Source organism: Strigops habroptila, chromosome 2, assembly GCF_004027225.2.
Source record: "Strigops habroptila isolate Jane chromosome 2, bStrHab1.2.pri, whole genome shotgun sequence".
In the NCBI taxonomy this organism is placed as follows: Eukaryota; Metazoa; Chordata; class Aves; order Psittaciformes; family Psittacidae; genus Strigops; species Strigops habroptila.
The window spans coordinates 50,134,140-50,152,457 of NC_044278.2; the positions used below are offsets into that span (position 1 = coordinate 50,134,140).

General features: G+C 38.3%; 1 protein-coding gene across 2 annotated transcripts in view; it reads left to right on the plus strand.

Moving 5' to 3' along the window:
- Window positions 1-18,318, plus strand: part of ANOS1 (anosmin 1) — a 136,770-nt gene that overhangs the window by 23,313 nt on the left and 95,139 nt on the right. For both annotated transcript variants that reach the window (XM_030476733.1, XM_030476734.1), the window contains exon 2: window positions 2,530-2,577. In XM_030476733.1, the coding sequence (XP_030332593.1) occupies window positions 2,530-2,577 (48 nt within the window). The remainder of the gene's footprint in view (window positions 1-2,529; window positions 2,578-18,318) is intronic.

Below are 18,318 nucleotides of genomic sequence, written 5' to 3' on the forward strand. Positions count from 1 at the left end.
AAGTCGCTTTCAACCTGAACATTCTGTGAATGGGTGACTTGAAAAATTTTCATTGTCATAGAATCACACAATCGGTCTGCTCCCCACTCTTCCACTTCCCCAGGAAGCGACATCTTTCATGAGATCATGTTTCTCAAAGCCTTTGTCCAACCTGACTTTAAACAGTTCAGTGATGGGGCATCCACCACTTCTTGGGGCAACCTGTTCCACCCTTACAGTTTCTTCCTTATGCCCAATCTATATCTACCCTCTTTAAAACTGTTGCCGCTTGTTCTGTCACTACAGACCTCGGAAAAATGCCTCTCCCTATCTTTCTTATAAGCCCCCTTTTATATATTGAAAGGTTGCAGTAAGGTCTCCCTGGAGCCTTCTCTTCTGCAGGCTGAAAAACCCCAGCTCTTTCAGCTTTTCTTCAGAGGAGAGGTTCTCCAGCCCTCTAACCATTTTTGTGGCCTCCCTCTGGATCCACTCCAACAGATCCATGATTTTTTTGTACTAGGGACCTCAGAGCTGGATGTAGGACAAGTGAGAGCAGAGTAGAAAGGGCCGATCACTTCCTTTGACCTGCTGGCCCCATCTTAGGAGCTTTTGTGAGGGTGTGACTACACAATCACATGAAGACATGCACAAACATAATCTCTTCAAACATTTGCTCAGAGAGATCCAGCTTCAAAGGACAGATTTCATAATTGTAGTAGCAAGTCACTGTATTCGAGCTTATAAGCTTTGCTGAGATCAGAACAGAGTACTGCTGTTTAGAGAAACTGATCTAGTTGGCTTGGTTACAGTGCATGCTAATGTATCTATTTCTGCTTCTGACTTGTAGTAGTTGTACATCCAGAAAATAATTTTTTGCTTTATCTGTTGATTTTTTATACATAGAAAGTTAAGGATTGTAGCGCTTTAACCCCAGCTTGCAACTAAGCCCCAGCTGGTGGCATGGGGGAGAGAATCAAAAGAGTAAAAGTGAGAAAACTCTTGAGTTGAGATAAACAGTTTAATAGGCAAAGCAAAACCATGCACACAACCAAAGAAAAACAGAAATTTTTCACTGCTTCCCATCAGCTGGCAGCTGTTCAGCCATCTCTGGGAATGGTGTGAGGAGCAGAAAAGGCCTAGACTCTGTGCAAGCACTGCTCAGTAGTAACTAAAACATCCCTGTGTTATCAACACTGTTTTCAGCACAAATCCGAAAGATAGTCCCTTACTAACTACTATGAAAAAAATGAACCCTATCCCAGCCAAAACCAGTGCATGTATATATTATTCCATTATTTACATCTCCCCTTATTAAAACAAGTAAACAAGAGAAAAGTATAGTCCTCCTAGTCCTTCAAATCCTGGCGTACCTCAATTCTTCTTCTTTGGAGACAGATTTCCAAATCTATAGTCAATGCCAAAGGAGAAGGTATAGTGCAATCACATTAATTCATCCCTGGGGAAATACCTTCAGTAATTCATATGAAAGAATGTCCTGTTATTCCCTTATAGACTCACCATTGTAGTCAAATTTTGAACAACAAATTTAGCAGAGTTTTCATCTGTTCTGTTTCCAGAGTATGCGCTTATAAATTAGGGAAGAAATATATACATATTTCCTAAGTACATGAACGTGCACTCGGTGTTGCAGAGTTTGTACCCCATTTGTCATATTCAGGTCACAGCATCACTCAAGTCTTCCTGATGTTGTTTTGATCTTCCACTATACAGAAAGTGAATCAATATTTTGTCGCATCTCTTAACCCCAGAAACAAACACTTCTTTTTCCTGAGCTGTGGTTTTTTTTTTTTTTTTTAACCAGGAAATATTGTATCCAAAATGTACCCTTCAGAAGCTCCTCTAGTAGAACAGCAGGTTGCTGTTTGTCCCTGTGCCAGTTTCATATTTATCATTCTGTTCTCATCATGTTCTGTTTTCCTCTAGCTTAAATTATTATTTTGCATGTGATACTGTAGTGGTTGTTTTACTGCAGTCAAGATAAATGAAAGCTATAGTGCATCTGGGAAATGCACTTTATCAAAAAAGTAAAATAAAAATGGCACAGTTGACTTTTGGTAAAATCATGTTGCATTTAATTAAATTTTCCATTTACTTCAATGCTGTTTATTATCTTTCCTTGATAATTTAAGTATTGTGCAATATTGAAATGTGACTAATGAGCTTTCCATTCATGAATTGCTACCAATCCATATCAATTTCTTAAATACAAGTGTTACCTTTTGTTTGCTTCCTAACAAGTCTAGATAGTAAGTGTTTACAAAGATGGACTAAAAGGTGACTTAGTCATCTTTCAGTCAGTTTTCAACCAGCCTTGCCTGATGACATGCTTTCCTAACTTTTATCTGGTCACCTTACACCACCTTTCACTCAACACAAGGGAGCTGGAGTCAGGATTGGTACCAGTGTTGTGACACAGCATCATTCTCAAAGCAAAACTGGGTGGTGTATTCTGTTTAAGCCTGTTAGTGTGATCATGTGTAAAAGTCCTAAAGAAATATTAATATTAATGTAATTTTCTTTGTCTTTCAGAACAATGGGTCACTTGCTTGGTGCCAGAATCATAAACAGTGTTCAAAGGTATGTCCTTTTCCCCCTGCCCTCCCCTCATTTAAGTTACCTAGCTGCTTTCAATCTCTTGTGTGTGGATGAAGCACTTCTCATTTTAGCCTGTTTTTGGAAGCATTTGTTTATATTTTATTTGGAAACCTCAACCTATAATAAAATACCCCAAATTAAAACCAAACAATTTACTTTTTCAGGACAAAGGAGTCATGTTTGAAGATACATATCAAGCTTAGTTAAACCAACATGATTCTGTAGTTATCAACAAACTTTATCCTGGTGTATCATTTGTGTTCTTTCAATATTTTTGGTCATAAGAGAGTAAAACTGTCAATCACTTTTTAAAATCTTCCTCCAGCAGCACAGAGGTATATCAACTTCCAACATTTCATTCAGTTTGGGTCTTTGATTTTTAACTCAATAGTTTTTCTTTGAAAATATTCTTGATACAAACCCTAGTGGCTCTACTGGTGCCCTGCCCTGTCCTAGGGCTTTAAGTCTGGAGGCCTAGAGGGTAGGTGAGCAGACTGTCAACTGATTCACTTGTGCAAGAGTCTTTCTACGATGCCTGAATAGAAGCAACAGTGGTTTGGGAGCCTTGATAGGTCAAATGACACACTGGTGCCGATTGTTCGTAAATGTCATGGAAGATGCTTCTATTGAAAATTTACATAAAAATGCTGAAGGTAGTATTTTTGTCTAATCTTCCCGAAAATGTGTTTTTACAATAGCTTAGGCTTTTTAACTTCAATATTTATTCCTTATTCTGTGAAGGCTGTACTGCAAATAGGATTAAATCCAAGTAGCATTATTCTGTATTGTTTTAATAATGTAATTTGTGAAAGTGCTAATCCTTGATTTTAACAGGTAATTTATTCTCTACATTTAAAGAGTGAAATTACTGTTTCACTAATCTAGCTTCTATTGAAATAAATGGGACTGGAAATGGACCGATTTGTTGTTGACTGTTAATCTCAAGAAAATAAAATTAATTTGATTGCTTTCGTCAGTGTTAAAACCAGGGTATAACAATGTCAGCATAAGAAGAGAATGGAACATTTCCTATTAGCTGTACCATGCTGCTGAGGGTTGCACTTCTGCAACGAAATCTCATTATTCTTAAAAACACCTAGACAAACAGAGATGCAAAGAATGTGTTTCATCATAAGTGAACTGACTTTTAAAGAAAGCATGGGGTTCTTGTACCACAGTGATCCTGATGTAATTTTCTTTTTTACTTGGTTACGGAGACTACCATGGTATGTCTGAGTATCATACAAGATAAGTTATCCAGCTTTTAAATCAGGGCAGAGGTTATAGGATTGTCTCTCCAAGTCACTCCCAAGTTCATAGAATCCACATAAGGTGTATATAAAGTATTGTGAATTTAAGGTTTACTTTAGGATTGTGTTAATCTCTTGAAATCACTGTAAGAGTCTATAAAATAATGTTATAATACAAAATGCAACAACAGTTTAAGTTTTAAATTAATTACTTGACATGTACTTTACAGTTACCTTATGTTTTCATTCCATCTTAGGAAGGTAATCCATTTTCCTTAAAAAAGCAGCTTTTTCATATTTAGAAAAATAAATAAAAATAAGCTTGATCTTGTTAGCAGAGCTGAACATTAGCAGAATGTTCTTGTTTCAGGCAAGCTTTGGTTTTTTGTGTTTTCAAATGCAAACAATTGCGTTACCTAACTGAAACTTTCAAAGCAGTGCAGGAGATTGAGTTAACCTTTTAAAAATGCAAATCCTTTCACTGCTTCTCAGCACCTGAGTTGGAGGAGGTTTATATGAGTGTGATTCTGCTAAATAGGACATTTTTTCTAAAGGGTTCTCTCAGAATCTGCTTTTGTGTTTGTGGTGTTTAATGACACAGCTTTTTCAGGTTATTTGAGGTAAAGCGCAGATGACAGCAAACATCCAACTACTTTGTTAGTGGGGCGACTTTAGAGCATAGAAGCACCTTTTGTTTGCATGTGATACACAGTGGAGAAAATCTATTTGAAAGTTACATTAATGTATCAGACAGCAGCTGATACAGCAATAAAAAAATTACATAGTTAATTCAGTAACTTTTCTATTATTTTACTCTTTCATATAAGATGGAAAAGGTACAATGTAGTCCATCTTCTTACTTCTAAAAAAATCCCAATTTTAGAAGCATTTTTTTCATTCCAAGACCATACAGTAGCCTGTAAAAGTAGAAATCCTGGATTGGAGATGGAGGTATGGAGAAGAAAAAAGTCATCATGAAGCATCTGATACAGGGCATGTGTTCTCCTCATTGCAAGTTTGACATCTGTTTTGGCTTCACGTTGCCTAGACCTAAATTGCCCAAAAGCTGTTCTAAAGTATCTGTCCATTATTCTCTGAGAGTACGATCAGTCTGGCTTAAAATTCTGTGGAAATTTTGTGGTCATAATTTTGTGCATAGAAGAACCAGGAAAAATATCTTCATATCAGCATACAAAGAGATTTACTGTTTTCCTCATGGAGGTCTGTGGTCTTTAAGAATACTTCTGTAGTTAAAGATAGCTGTTGATCAGATATTGTTCAAGTTTAGTCAGTGAAGTACAGTTAATTCCATCTATTATACCATTGCCCTCTAATATAAGTTTAGACAACAAATGCTAGTTTGAAGATGAATACCTTTGAGAACGACTAATTATTCAAAGAGGTACAAATCTAATGAACTAAAATGGTTTTAGCTCTCACAGGAACAGTTGTAGACTGCTACCTACATCCCAAACAGCTATTTATTTTTGTTATTTTAATGGATCAAGCCACAAAAGCATGACTGTGAGCAGCAAAATATGCACCAATTATTTATGTAACTTAATAACATCTCTCCAGAGGTCTGTTTTATGAGAAAACACAAAAGCTCATGAATGCTTGCCCTGTTTTGACATCGTGGGTAATTTTGGTATCTTAAACATACTCTGTTATATTTAGGACAACTATTAGATCATTAAATATATTGCCATTTTTGGTTTGGTACTTGTAGAGAGCAATAGGGTCTCTCCTGAGCCTACTTTTCTCCAGACTAAACAACCTCATTTCTCTCAGCTGCTCCTCAGAGACTATATTTCAGAGGGAAGGGACCTACAACAATCATCTAGTCCAACAGCCTGACCAATTCAGAGCTGGACAAAAGTTAAAACCTGTTATTAAGTGTCCAAATGCCTCTTAAATACTGACAGGCTTGAGGCATCAATTACATCTCTAGGAAGCTTGTTGCACTGTTCCTGTACCACCATCTTGGTAAAGAAACGCTTCCTCATGTCCAGTATAAACCTGCCCTGAAGCAGCTTTGAATCATTCCCACATGTCCTATCACTGGATCCCAGGGAGAAGAGCTCAGCACCTCCCTCTCCACTTCCCTTCCTCGGGAACCTATAGAGAACAAAGAGGTTTGCCACTTGGCTTCCAACACAGACTGCTGGCACACTGCTATTGAGCTTGCTGTCCACCAGCACCCCCAGATCCATTCCTGCGGGGCTGCTCTCCAGCCACTCCTCTCCCAGTTTATACTTGTATCCAGCATTACTTTGTCCCAGATGCGGAATTCGGTATGTTGACTTCTTAAATTTTATCCCAATGGAGCTCAATGCTCCAATCTATCCAGACTCCTCTGCAAGGCCTCTTGACCCTCAAGAGAATCAACATTCCAGCTTGGTATCATCATCAAACTTGCTTATGGTGCATTCAACTTCTGCATCCAGATCGTTGATAAATATATTGAACAGAAATGGCCCTAGAATTGAGTCCTAAGGAACGCTGCGGGTGACCGGTCCCATTCAGTACAACCCTCTGAGCTCCACCCTTCAGCCACTTCTTTACCACTTTTCCACTTGAGCTTCACAAGGAGTTTTCTGTTCAGCCAAGTTGGTCTTCTGCCCCACTTGTTTGATTTACAGCACAGTGGAATTGCCTGGTCTGGTGCTTCTAAAGGGTAGTTCCTAAAAGTGACCAACACTCATGGACTCCTAAGTCCTCAATTGCAGATTCCCAGGGTCCTTTGCCAAGCAGCTCCCTGAATAGCTTGAAGTTTGCTCTCCTGAAGCCCAGAGCAGCAACTCTGCTGTCCTTTTTCCCTAGTACAATGAAAATTTTAAACTCAACCATTTCATTACCCCTGTGGCCAAGACAGCCACCTACCATCACATCTCCCACGAGTCCTTCTTTGTTCACAAGCAGCAAGTGTAGGAGGGCATCTTTCCTAGTTAGCTCACTGCGTACTTATGACAAGAAGTTATCTCCCACAAACTTAAAGAATTCCCAAGACCTGCTGATCACAGGAGTATGATATTCCCAGTTGTTGTCTGAGAAGTTGAAATCTCCCATAAGGACAAGGGCTACTGATGCAGAAATTTCTCGTAATTGCCTATAGAGTAACTCACCAGTGCTAACTTCCTGGCTGGTTGATTGGTAGCAGACACCCATTATACTATCTCCTTTGTTTTACATCCCCCTAATCCTCACACAGAGGATCTCAACCACATTGTCACTAAGGGCTGTACAATCAAACCTGCCCTGCCTATCCCTTCTGAACTATTATTCTCCACCCCAGCACTACAATAGTTGTAATCATTCCACCAAGTCTCACTAATACCAATTATATCATAGTTTCAGGAACTAACCAACTCTTTCAGTTCATCCTGTTTGTTTCTCATACTGTATGCGTTGGTGTACAAGCATTTCAGATATTCTCTTGAGCTCTGCATGCTCCCAGGAGCAGTATAAATGTTCCCTCTGGCATTGATACCCTCTTTAGGATTGATACTACATGATATAGAACTTGCTCTATGTCCTGAGTTTCCATTTAGATTTGGTCTAGACAATGAAAGTTAAAATTTATCTTTTCTTTACTAGTAGGTTACTGACAGTCTGTCAGATTTGCTGAGTAAGGCAAAGGTGGGCTCATAAACCACATCATGAGAAAGTAGAGAGACTGGGAAAAAGCAGAATGGGCTGGGCTGGGTTGTGCTCAGTATTTCTTGACACACATTCATTGGACCATTACCTAGGTCTCAGTCATCTCTACTCATTCCTGGACATCACATGGGTCAAAAGCTTGTTTGTGGAGAAAACCAGACAAGTAGAGACTTGCTTCTTTTCTTCCACATACATGACTACGTAAGACCCCAGCTCCTGTTGCCAACAGCTGGACTCCTTCAGAATAGAAGCTCTGCAGATTGTATTGTCTGGTTGAGGGAAGATCCAGTATATTTATGCAAGTTGGGCTTAAGTCTTTCATTGCAGAAAAATCTTTGGCTTTCATACTGCAATTAAAAATATTTTCATGCCTATCCTCTGTAGGCCATCTTTAAAAACAAAAATAAATAATATTTTGACATGGGTTACATGTGTAGGTATGCAAATAAAATCACCTTATTCCTCCTTTTCCCCTCTGATTCATCATATTTTCTATGATATCTCATACTCTGAGTTACAGAAGTAGTTATTTTAAAGTGTTATGAGGTACTTATATACAAGATGAAGTAGCGTCTGTAATATATCAGTCTCATCTAACATATAATAATCTGTTATTTCAATTTAAAGAATTCAACTTGTTTCCAACACAGATAGTTAGTCAGTTCTGATACACTTTTGTAACTCTCATTAGTAATGGAAAAGTTTCCTCTAAATGGAAACATGTAGAAAAAACCTTTGTTATTTTTCAATGTAGTGGCAGCTGCTAGGGAGGGAAGGGTAGGCAAATCAGTGTTTAAAATACCATTGGTTGAATATATAGTGTCTAAAACAGAATATCTAGTGCTGCTGTTGAGTAATAATAATGACACTTTTTTTAGAGATTTGTTTATAATTTGTTAAAGTGATGAGTCTCAGAACATTTTTTTCCTTTTTCTAAGAGCGATTTTATAAATTAAAGTTACATAATGAAATCCATAGGGATTCGGGTTCTTTCTGCAAGCGTGATTCTCATTGACATTAATGAGAAATTCTGAGTAGAGAGATGTGTGTTCAGTGTTGAGAGAAGAATTTTGCCCAAGTAGGGTTATTATTAGATTTGTGTTTTCCAGAGCTGATCTTATACATCTTTACTTGCAATTCCCAATATTCACAAGGGTATAAAATAGTATTCTTGGTTTTGTCCTATGTACAGATGTTGTTATCTGGCAGTTTCATTATATTGCTTCTTAAAATGAAATACAATTTACTTAGGTTCAAGAGAAAAATAGAAAATGTCCACCCATTTTCACAACTGTTTATTTTTAGTTATGCATGTTAACCCACTAACTATATACATAGACTGACTGCACGTGGAGGGTGTGTTTCAAACGCTTGTTGTTTGCACTGGCCAGTAACTTCTCCTTTATGCAATCGACAGAATTGTAGAATAGTTTGGGTTGGAAGTGATGCTTAAAGGTCATCTAGTTCAACCCCCTATCCCTGCTATGAGGAGGGACATCTTCAACTAGATGAGGTTGCTCAGAGCCTCTGTCCAGCATGGCCTTGTAAGTTTCTAGGGATCAGGCACCATGCTTATTGTAAAAAATTTCTTCCTTGTATCTAGTCTAAATCTGCCCTCTTTTAGTTTAAAAACATTACGCCTTGTCTGGTCGCAACTGGCCCTTCTAAAATGTTTGTCCCTATCTTTCTTGTAGGCCCCCCTTCTTTAGGTCCTGGGAAGCTGCAGTAACGTCTTCCTGGACTCTTCCCTTCTCCACGCTGAACAAACCCAACTCTCTCATCCTTTCTTCAGAGGAGAGGTGTTCCACCCCTGTGATCATTTTGATGGCCTTCCTCTGGACCCTCTGTGACAGGTCTATGTCTTTCTTGTACTGAGGATTCCAGAGCTGAATGCAATACTCCAGGTGGGGTCTCACAAGAGTGGAGCAAAGGGGCAGAATCACCTCCCTCAACCTGCTGGCATCGCTTCTTTTGATGCAGCCCAAAAAAACGGTTGGCTTTCTGGGCTGTGAGTGCACACTGGTGGCTCATGTCCAGCTTTTCATCTACCAGTATCCTCAAGTCCTTCTCTGCAGGGCTGCTCTCAATCCCTTCATCCCCCAGCCTGTACTGATGCTGAGGGTTGCCCCATCCCAGGTGCAGGACCTTGCACTTGGCCTTGTTGAACCTTGTGAGATTCACATGGACTCACTTCTAGAGCTTGTTCAGGTCCCTCTGGATAGCATCCCATCCCTCAGCCATGTGAGCTGTGCCACTCAGCTTCTTATCATCTGCCTAGCCAATTCCTCATCAACTGAATGGTCCACCCATCAAATCCATACTTTTCCAGGATGTTGTGGAAGACTGTGTCAAAAATCTTACAGAAATCCAGATAGACGACATCCATAGCTCTTACCACATTTACTGATGTAGTAACTCCATCATAAAAGGCAGCTAGGTTGGTCAGGCAGGACTTGTCCTTGGGGAAGTTGTGCTGACTGTCTTGAATCACCTTCCTGTCATCCATGTGTCTTAGGAGTATCTGTTCCAGGATCTTCTGAGTCACATATGTGAGGCTGACAGGTCTCACATCTACAGCAGGATCCTGCTTTCTACTCTTTTTATAAATGGGCACAATTTTTCCCTTTTTCTAGTCGGGAGGGACTTCACCTGACTGCCATGACTTCTGAAATATGAGAGTGGCTTGGCAACTACATCAGCCAGTTCCTTTAGGACTCTGGGATGCATCTTGTCAGGTGTTAGAGGCTTATGTATGTTCAGGTTCCCCAGATGGTTACGAACCTGGTCTTCTCTTACAGTGGGAAGGACTTTGCTCCTCCAGTCCCTGCCTTGCGGTCCATCCACTCAAGAGGCGTAGGAAGAGAGGTTGCTAGTGAAGACTGAGGCAAAAAAAAGTTGTTTTGAAAAAACAAAAAGTTTGTTGTTTTTTTCAAAAAACAAAAAAGAGAACCTCAGTGTTCTCTTCATCCATTGTTACCAGTTTTCCAGTCTTGTTCATCAGGGAGGTATGCTTTCTTTGACCTTAGTTTTCTGGCTGACATAGCTATAGAAACCCTTCTTACTAGTCTTTGCATACCTTGCCATCAGGCATTTATAAATACAGGTAAGATCCCTCTGAGCTGCCTTCTCTCCAGGCTGAACTGTCCCAGCTCTGTGAGCTTCTCCATCTATGGCAGGTGCTCCAGTTCCTTAATAGCATTTGTGGCCGTATGTTTTCTTGTTTTCTACTTACGCTTTCTAACCCCCAAATGACTCCTGCCTACTATCATTCACAGAACTCCTGTCCTGACCTTACAGTCCCACTGCCTTGTGTCATCATATTAACTGCAAGTCTTGCTAAACTTTATGTAAGTGCATAGCTTTTGTTTCATTTTGCCAGCTTTTACATTGTGAGCTCAGTAGTACTGAGGCCATTCTTCTCCAGTACTTGGAAGCGCTGAGCACATAAGAGGTGCTTTCCTATAAAAACAGCAGTAAGAGTCGAACGCTAGTGAGAGTAATATGAAATGACAAAGTGTCTTATGTTGATGCTGGTTTAGTGAAAAATGTATTTTAGCCCGGGGAGCGAAGCAAAATTACTTAAGAAAGGCATTTCAAGAAGTTTGTGAGGTAGAGATATTTATTTTTTTTACATATTCTTACACAGGTTTTTCTTTTTGTAAGCAACTGAAAGTCAAAGGATCAGCAGGCATAATCTAGAGCTGCATGTGTAGTGGCGTTTACAAGGACTGGAGATAAATGGGGATCATCATAATGCACTGTGAATTGCAATATGACTTTCTTGTTCCCAGCAGCCAAGGCAGTGGTCCCTGATTGATTGATTGATTCTGCAGGAAGGCTGAAAGGCTTTTTTTGAGTTTTCAAAACTGAGAGGAAAATGTGAAAATAAAGAAGTTTACAAATGCTGCAGCCAAATATACCGACTGTTTCAAAAAGACGACTCTAATTTCTTTGTAGAATAATACACACTCATGAATTCAGTCTGTGAGCAATTGTTTCAGGCTTCCAGCTGAGCTCTTTCCAAAGATAATGCAGGTGGAAAGATGAGTTAATGGTTTAAACAATTAGAGATTTGATGCACTCTTCCATCTGTCAGAGCCCACTGAAATGAAAGCTCACAGTTTTAATTTGTGCCTCCAGATCTAACTCAGCCTGAAATGGTGTCAGCGATTTGCCCTGCCCACAGTACTGTCATTCTTATGGTAAGCATTCTGTGCACACATGCTGGGAGACTTTTATCAAACATATTAGTGTGCATTTGAGAGATCATTAGCCTGAAGTAGCTGGAACATTCCAGGTTTCTTAGCCTGGAAACTCACATCTCTGCTGGAAAGTGTGTTGAGCCACTGTTATTTACACAAGAAAGCTACAGCAGGATAGGGGTAGCTTTGTAAAATTTAAGAGAAATAGTGGTTCTTGGTATTGTCAATTTATTGTGGTTTAAGTACCACACATAAGAGGGTGAGATAATGGATGGTTTGATTTTTGGCTAAAAAGAAAGAATGAATAAAAATTTATTTCTTGATCTGTTAGGCAGAGTGTTTTTCTTTCGTCTAGTAAAACATAAGATAAAGCTACTTAGAATCAGAGTTCACAAGATTGGTCAGATTATGTTAAATAGATAAAATAATCCTGGGCATATAAGAAATAAGAAGGCAGATGTAATACTAATTGCTTGTATTCTTAAAGATGATTTTTTTTTAAATATTCGTCTATAAGGAGGTAGAAGGGGCTGAGAGAACTATAGTGGTTAAATGACTAAAGCTGAACTAGCTAAGAAATAGGTTGACTGAAGATTCTGGATGTTTGTGTTTGGGGAAATAGAAGAAAGAGCTTTGTGATTCAGTGTTTACATTTATATAAAAGCATTAATTTATAAATGTGCTGTGATGACAGGAATCCCTTTGTTCTCTCAGGGCCTTGAGAACTGACAACTAAATAGAGTTGAAATCCAAACAGTGTTTACAGTACTTTGTAATTCTCTCATGTATTGCTGAATATTTGTAAATACCAAGTTTTATTTTTCAAGTATCAAAAAAACCTAGTTGTATTAGAACATGGGACACTGAAATAAGTGGAAATGAAGAAAGTTCATGTTCTTCACAAGTTGCCATGTTGGATCACGCCAGTCATCCTTCCAGTCTAATACTGTGTTACCAGCTAGATTCTCCATCGCTAAGTAAACCTGCAGGTCTGGAATAACCTGCTGCTAGAAAAAACTTACTTAAGCCCTATTACTTATTTTTATGTAGTACTGTGAAACATAAAGGGTATGTCCTTTTCAATACACCAGTTTTGGTTTCTCAGCCCTTACTGTTTATTGTTTTGTTCAACTTAAATGTTTTTGACTTGAAGAACAGACCTTGGGGCTTGATGGAAGGTGTTTTGCTTGGCCTTCCCTCTGAATGGTTCTGCTGATAACTTTCTGTCTCTAGGATGCATGGTTAAAATGAAGTTATTTTTATTTTTCTTCTGGTAAAAGATTATTACCACTGCTAGAGCCCTTATGATGGGTGGGGAGGAAAAGATAATTTGATTGCCTGTCCCTGTACCCCATCTTTTTGTTGGTGCAGAATTCTGCTGAGTTTTTCATTGTTCTTCATCATGGGTTTATAGAAAACGTTAGCTCTTTTGGAGCTTTTCTGGCCAGTTTTATCTAGTCCACTTGTTAACTGAGGTAGGCAAGTCTGATCACTGTGCTGCTTGAAATCTGAACTACTGAATACTGAGCAAACTGAGCCAATGCTGAGCATAGCCAGCCAAAGATTAAGTAGCTCTCTTTCACAGAGAAAGGACACAAAATCGTCATTAATGACTGAATTGTGCCAACACTGGCTTTGAGGATAATAGCATAGCAGCCTCAAGTCCAGTCTCAGAAATGCAAATGCTGGCTTTAGACCTTAAGTCTGCATACTCTACACTGTATACAGACATACACCAGAGCTAAAGGGAGAAATGTGTGCATGGGTGCGCACACACGTACACATACCCGACAGATATTTGTTGGAGCTGGCACACTGAAGCACTAAATGCTTCTTTAACTTAGCTTTATCTGCTCCAGTGAACACTGTTCAGAATCCAGGGATATTGAGACTGCAGAATCCTTTATTTAGAGGTATCTGAGCACAAAAATAATCCCTTCCTAGAACCTTTTGAAATAGCAACGGAGCTATGCAGCCTAATCAACTGTAAATTTTTGTCATCTAGAAAGCAGTTGATTAAGTGACATCTAGCAGAAGACCAATCATCACTGGAGCAACACTGATCAGACACTAAAGACATACAGTACTACTAAGACTAATGAAAATTAGCAGTAAATCGGCTTGAAAACAAGCAACAGATTTATCCTCCTAAATTTAGAGTTTTCCCAGGTCTCTCACCACTCAGTTTGCTCAAACCTTGTACATATTTTTTTTCTAATTTTTCAGTAACTTTGCACCCTATATGCAGAGGGAAATATGTAACATGGAAGTGTATTTGAGATTTTGATTTCCCAAATACAATCTTAGTTCCCTAAGCTCAGCTGCATGAATTACTGTTCAGAAATTTTAATAGCTCACGTAAGTCAGAGAATCTGTACAAAATTTATAACTCCAGTTGAGATCAGAATCTTAATTTTATCTTATTAAATTACATTTCATTAACCTAATTAATTATTCGTGCAAACCAGGCTGTGATAGTCTGCTTAAATGTATGGCCCTTTTCTCTTGTGGGAGACAACTGCAGAGTTAGATCAAATATACGTCTAGTTAAGTGACAAAGACAAAATGTACTTGCATTGACCTTTAATGTAGTAATGAAATATATTTGAGCCACTGTAAAGGGACAGAGCCTGAAAACCATGCATGTCAGTATCTTAGCCTTGACTTTAAAAGCAGTTTTGCTTGACTAGACCCAGGGCGTTATTCAAAACCCACTGAAGTAAGGAATACTGACTTTAAACAAGCTTTATATCTATCCATAAGGCAAGACTCTGCTTTTTCAAGTGACCTACCTTGCAGTTTCTGCATATCTTTACCATAATATTGAAGGAAATATAAAAATGTGCTTAGGTAGATGAGGTTACTGTGCTGAGAGGAAGGCAACTGTCTTTGAGACACCCAGACAAGGGTGTAAGTGCCCTTTTCTCCACACACTCATTGAGGTGTAAGGAAAGCATTGAGCTGAAAGTGGGAGCTATGGCTTTTTTTATCCTTCTGAGTGCCTGCAAAGCATTGGGAAGCTATCTGGGCACAGAAGCATGGTTCTGTTTCCTAAAACAGAAATTGCAGGTTTTGTTTTGTAACACCAAGTGTGGTATTTAATTGGGTTTTAAAGAATTAATTGCCTTTTAGCACTGTCTGTATATTCGAATAGGTGCAACAGGCGAAAAAAAGTATTTCTGAGGTATTGCAGTGTTAAAGAGCTGGTTTTGTGCCATGGATTTTAAGCAGATCTCCTCATTGAGTTTCCTTAGAAGGTTCTTCTTAAAGTCAATTTGGGGTATAGTCTCAGGTTAATAGGTCAAAAAAGTAACTGCTTTTGACAGTTCTTCCATAATAATCACACCCACCACAGGGATTACAAACATGCATTCTGATTTCAATCAAATCAAATGTTTTTAGCTATTTCAATGGCCTGAAGAATTTTAACACACAGAGACAGTGTAGAACAATATAGATACAATCCCCAAAACTGAGATAGTGACAGGAAAATACTCAGGCCTGGCTACTTCCTGCAGTCTAATTTAAAACTGGTTTTCATCCTCATTTTATACAAGTGAACAGTTACTTGGGGTGTAAAGTGAAGGGGAAAATCATGACCATATTTCTAGAATGTTGATATAAAAATTTAATGTCAATGGGAAATGTGAAGAGGTAGTTTGGGTTCATGTTCAACCTAAGGAGTTCCCCACGTAGGAGTACCAGCAGGATCCACTACACTGAAATGAAAGAAGACAAAGGATAACTATTCAGCATTTTCATGCTGGTGCATATATGCATAAAAGGGATTTCCTTTATCAGGAAGGTGTTTTCAGCTTATGCATTTCGGAGTGAAAGGATTGCCGTAATTAATTCTGGAAAGGGATTTTTCTTTTGGAATGTGAACCAGGAGACTGAGTTAGGAACAAGGATTTTTACCCCAGAATATCTAATGTTGTGCTTTCTTTAAGATGTAAAACCTGTGGATTCCAACAACTGTCAGAGTTTGCAGCCTCTGACTTTGGATAAAGAAAACAGGTGCCTATGTTTTGGGTTTTTTTTCTTACAGAGATGATATTGTTATATCCAAAAATATATTAAATTTCAATATCCACAATAAATCAGGGCATGAGAAGAGAAAGAAAACTGAGTTACAGCACTTGGGATTTGAACTTCACCCTCTGAAGATAGTAGAAATTTTCCAAAGTTAGGAATGCAGAATCAATCTTTAAAGCAGTTTAATACTAGGAATGAATCATCTCCAATTTTATGGTTTATGTAAAATGTTTTGCTGTAACTAGGTGAATTTTGAACTCCTTCAGGAGGAAAACAGACTTATTTTTGTTTTACATGCATATGAGAACTGTTTTAGCCCTGGTAGATAATGATGATATTGGTTAAATAGTAGTTGCTGCTTTATTATTGTATTCAACTTTACCTGAATCAGGCTTTAGCATCATATAGATTCTGATGTGTTGCTGCTCTTAACGTCTGGAATTCTTACAGTTTGGCCTGAGAATGCAATACAGCCTGGTCTGTGCAGCTGTTGTTAGGAGGAGAACTAACTGTGCTTGATTCTGGGTGGCAGGAGTGCTTATGGGAAGCATGGTCAGACCCAGCAGGCAGAGATCAGTTTGGCTACAGTTGTTAATTTCTGTTTGGATCTGGACCATATTGCTGAGTGATATCTGAGGGTATCATAATTCACTCACTGGGTGGCAGGTATAACGCTCCTAAAGGGCTATGATTAAGGGAAGGAGTTGAAGTTTTCTGGAGGAGATTTTTGGGAGGCTGGGAGTTGTAGCTCTAAAGAAGCATGGAGACAATGACAGCTGATGAGTAACTATTTAAATCAATGAAAACATTACCAAAGCTGTCTTTGCTACCTTGGAGGTCATTAACTCAGCAAATATTTCTTTTAAAGAACTGCTGTCTCAGAGAAAACCTCCAACAATTTTCTACCAGAGATCTGCCCATATTATTTAGGATTCTGTTTTCCTACCATTCTTTATCACTGAAGGTATCTGTATGACAGAAGTATTGTGTTTTGTTAGAGCTCAGCTGTTCCTGCTGTACAATTTCCTCATCCAAAGTAATCTTTCACTTTGCATCATCATACACAACTCTTATGATAATTGTAACCTTCATCTTCTGGTGGGGTCATGATACAGAAAATAATCACCTTTTAATTGTTCATTTTCTTCAGAAGATGAATTAAATCTTTTGGTTTCATAACTGAATATTTTAAAATTAATCTATAGTTATGTAATGCATTTGAATAACAAATTAGTGTTTAAAAAACCCAAGCTATTTGGTCGGTAGCTTTCTTGCTTTGTTTTTTCCTTTTAATTTCTACATCTACTATTAAATAAACTGAACCCAGGAGAACTAAAATAATGTAGCTTTATTGTGTGGAAATACATTTTTTTATTAAAGGAGAATAGTGATGCATAAAATCACAATGTGTGCTACATTCAAAGTAATATCTGGCTGTAAGGGAAATCATGTGATTTTCATGTTTCCTAAGCTTAATAAGGGTTTGAAAGTATTGCAGAAAGAAGAATTTAATTCCTAAAATGGCAAATAAGTAGGTCATGATCATCTTCAGGGAAGGGCTTATTTGTCCTCATTATTCCTGGGTCCAACATTATGCAAATTCATTTTATAATATACTTGAAAGTAGTTTTTGTAAGGAAGTGGGTGTATCTCTACACAGTTCTTTAAAGATGTCCTTTTATTTATTTATTTATCCAAACAACAGCAGCAGCAAAATAGGTTTGCAAAAACTATTAATATACATGAATGTTTTTAATCACTAATACAGGAAGATTGAATTAATTAGAAATTCAGCTCTTCTTCCCCCTTTTTACTGGTTCAGTTGTCGGAAAATTGTCAGATGTAATACTGATTTAAAAGTGTTTGTGAAGTGTATGATGCACTTAATGGCTGTTTAAACTTCTACTTTTAGCAGATCATTTAAAAACGTTAAAGGCATTGGTGGTATTCTGTAAAAGAACTAGTAAGAGCAACGTGTGGTGGTGAAGAGGCAGTGAACAGGCTGTAGTGTAGTAGTGTGGGCAGACCTCAGACCAATATCTTTGCCAACAAATGGCAGGGATCATTCCTGCCCTGCCAGCAGGATCATTCTAGTGTAGGCTTGTTGCACCTCTGCCATCTGCCTACAGAATTGTCCCGTTGTTAAAAATGAGCTGTGGTTTTACTTCTTTGACTTACTTTTTATTAAAAACAAAAACAAAAAAAATTGTTCACCATGGAATTAAAAAGAGAAAGAAGACCTTGTATCATCATAATTTGAAGGATTCCCTCCCCCTCGCCCCGAGTTGTCACAGTTTTCTGTGTAGATCAGTACAATTCGAACAGGTGAATGGGTGGCAAGTGTATTATGTGTTTGCATAGACACTCACTTGATTGATCTGTTAGTTCAAAGTAACATTTTAAGTGCATTACAGTTTGGGTTTTGCTTATTTTTCTGTGGAAAGGCTGACATACCTCAATACAGTTGTACTTTTTATTGTAGTTTTATCAAATACTGAATTTGGGGAAAAGCTCTTGAGTATGTTTGATAGTGGTGTCAGGGAAAGCTGGTGTGTTTTTTCATTATTTCTAGCATT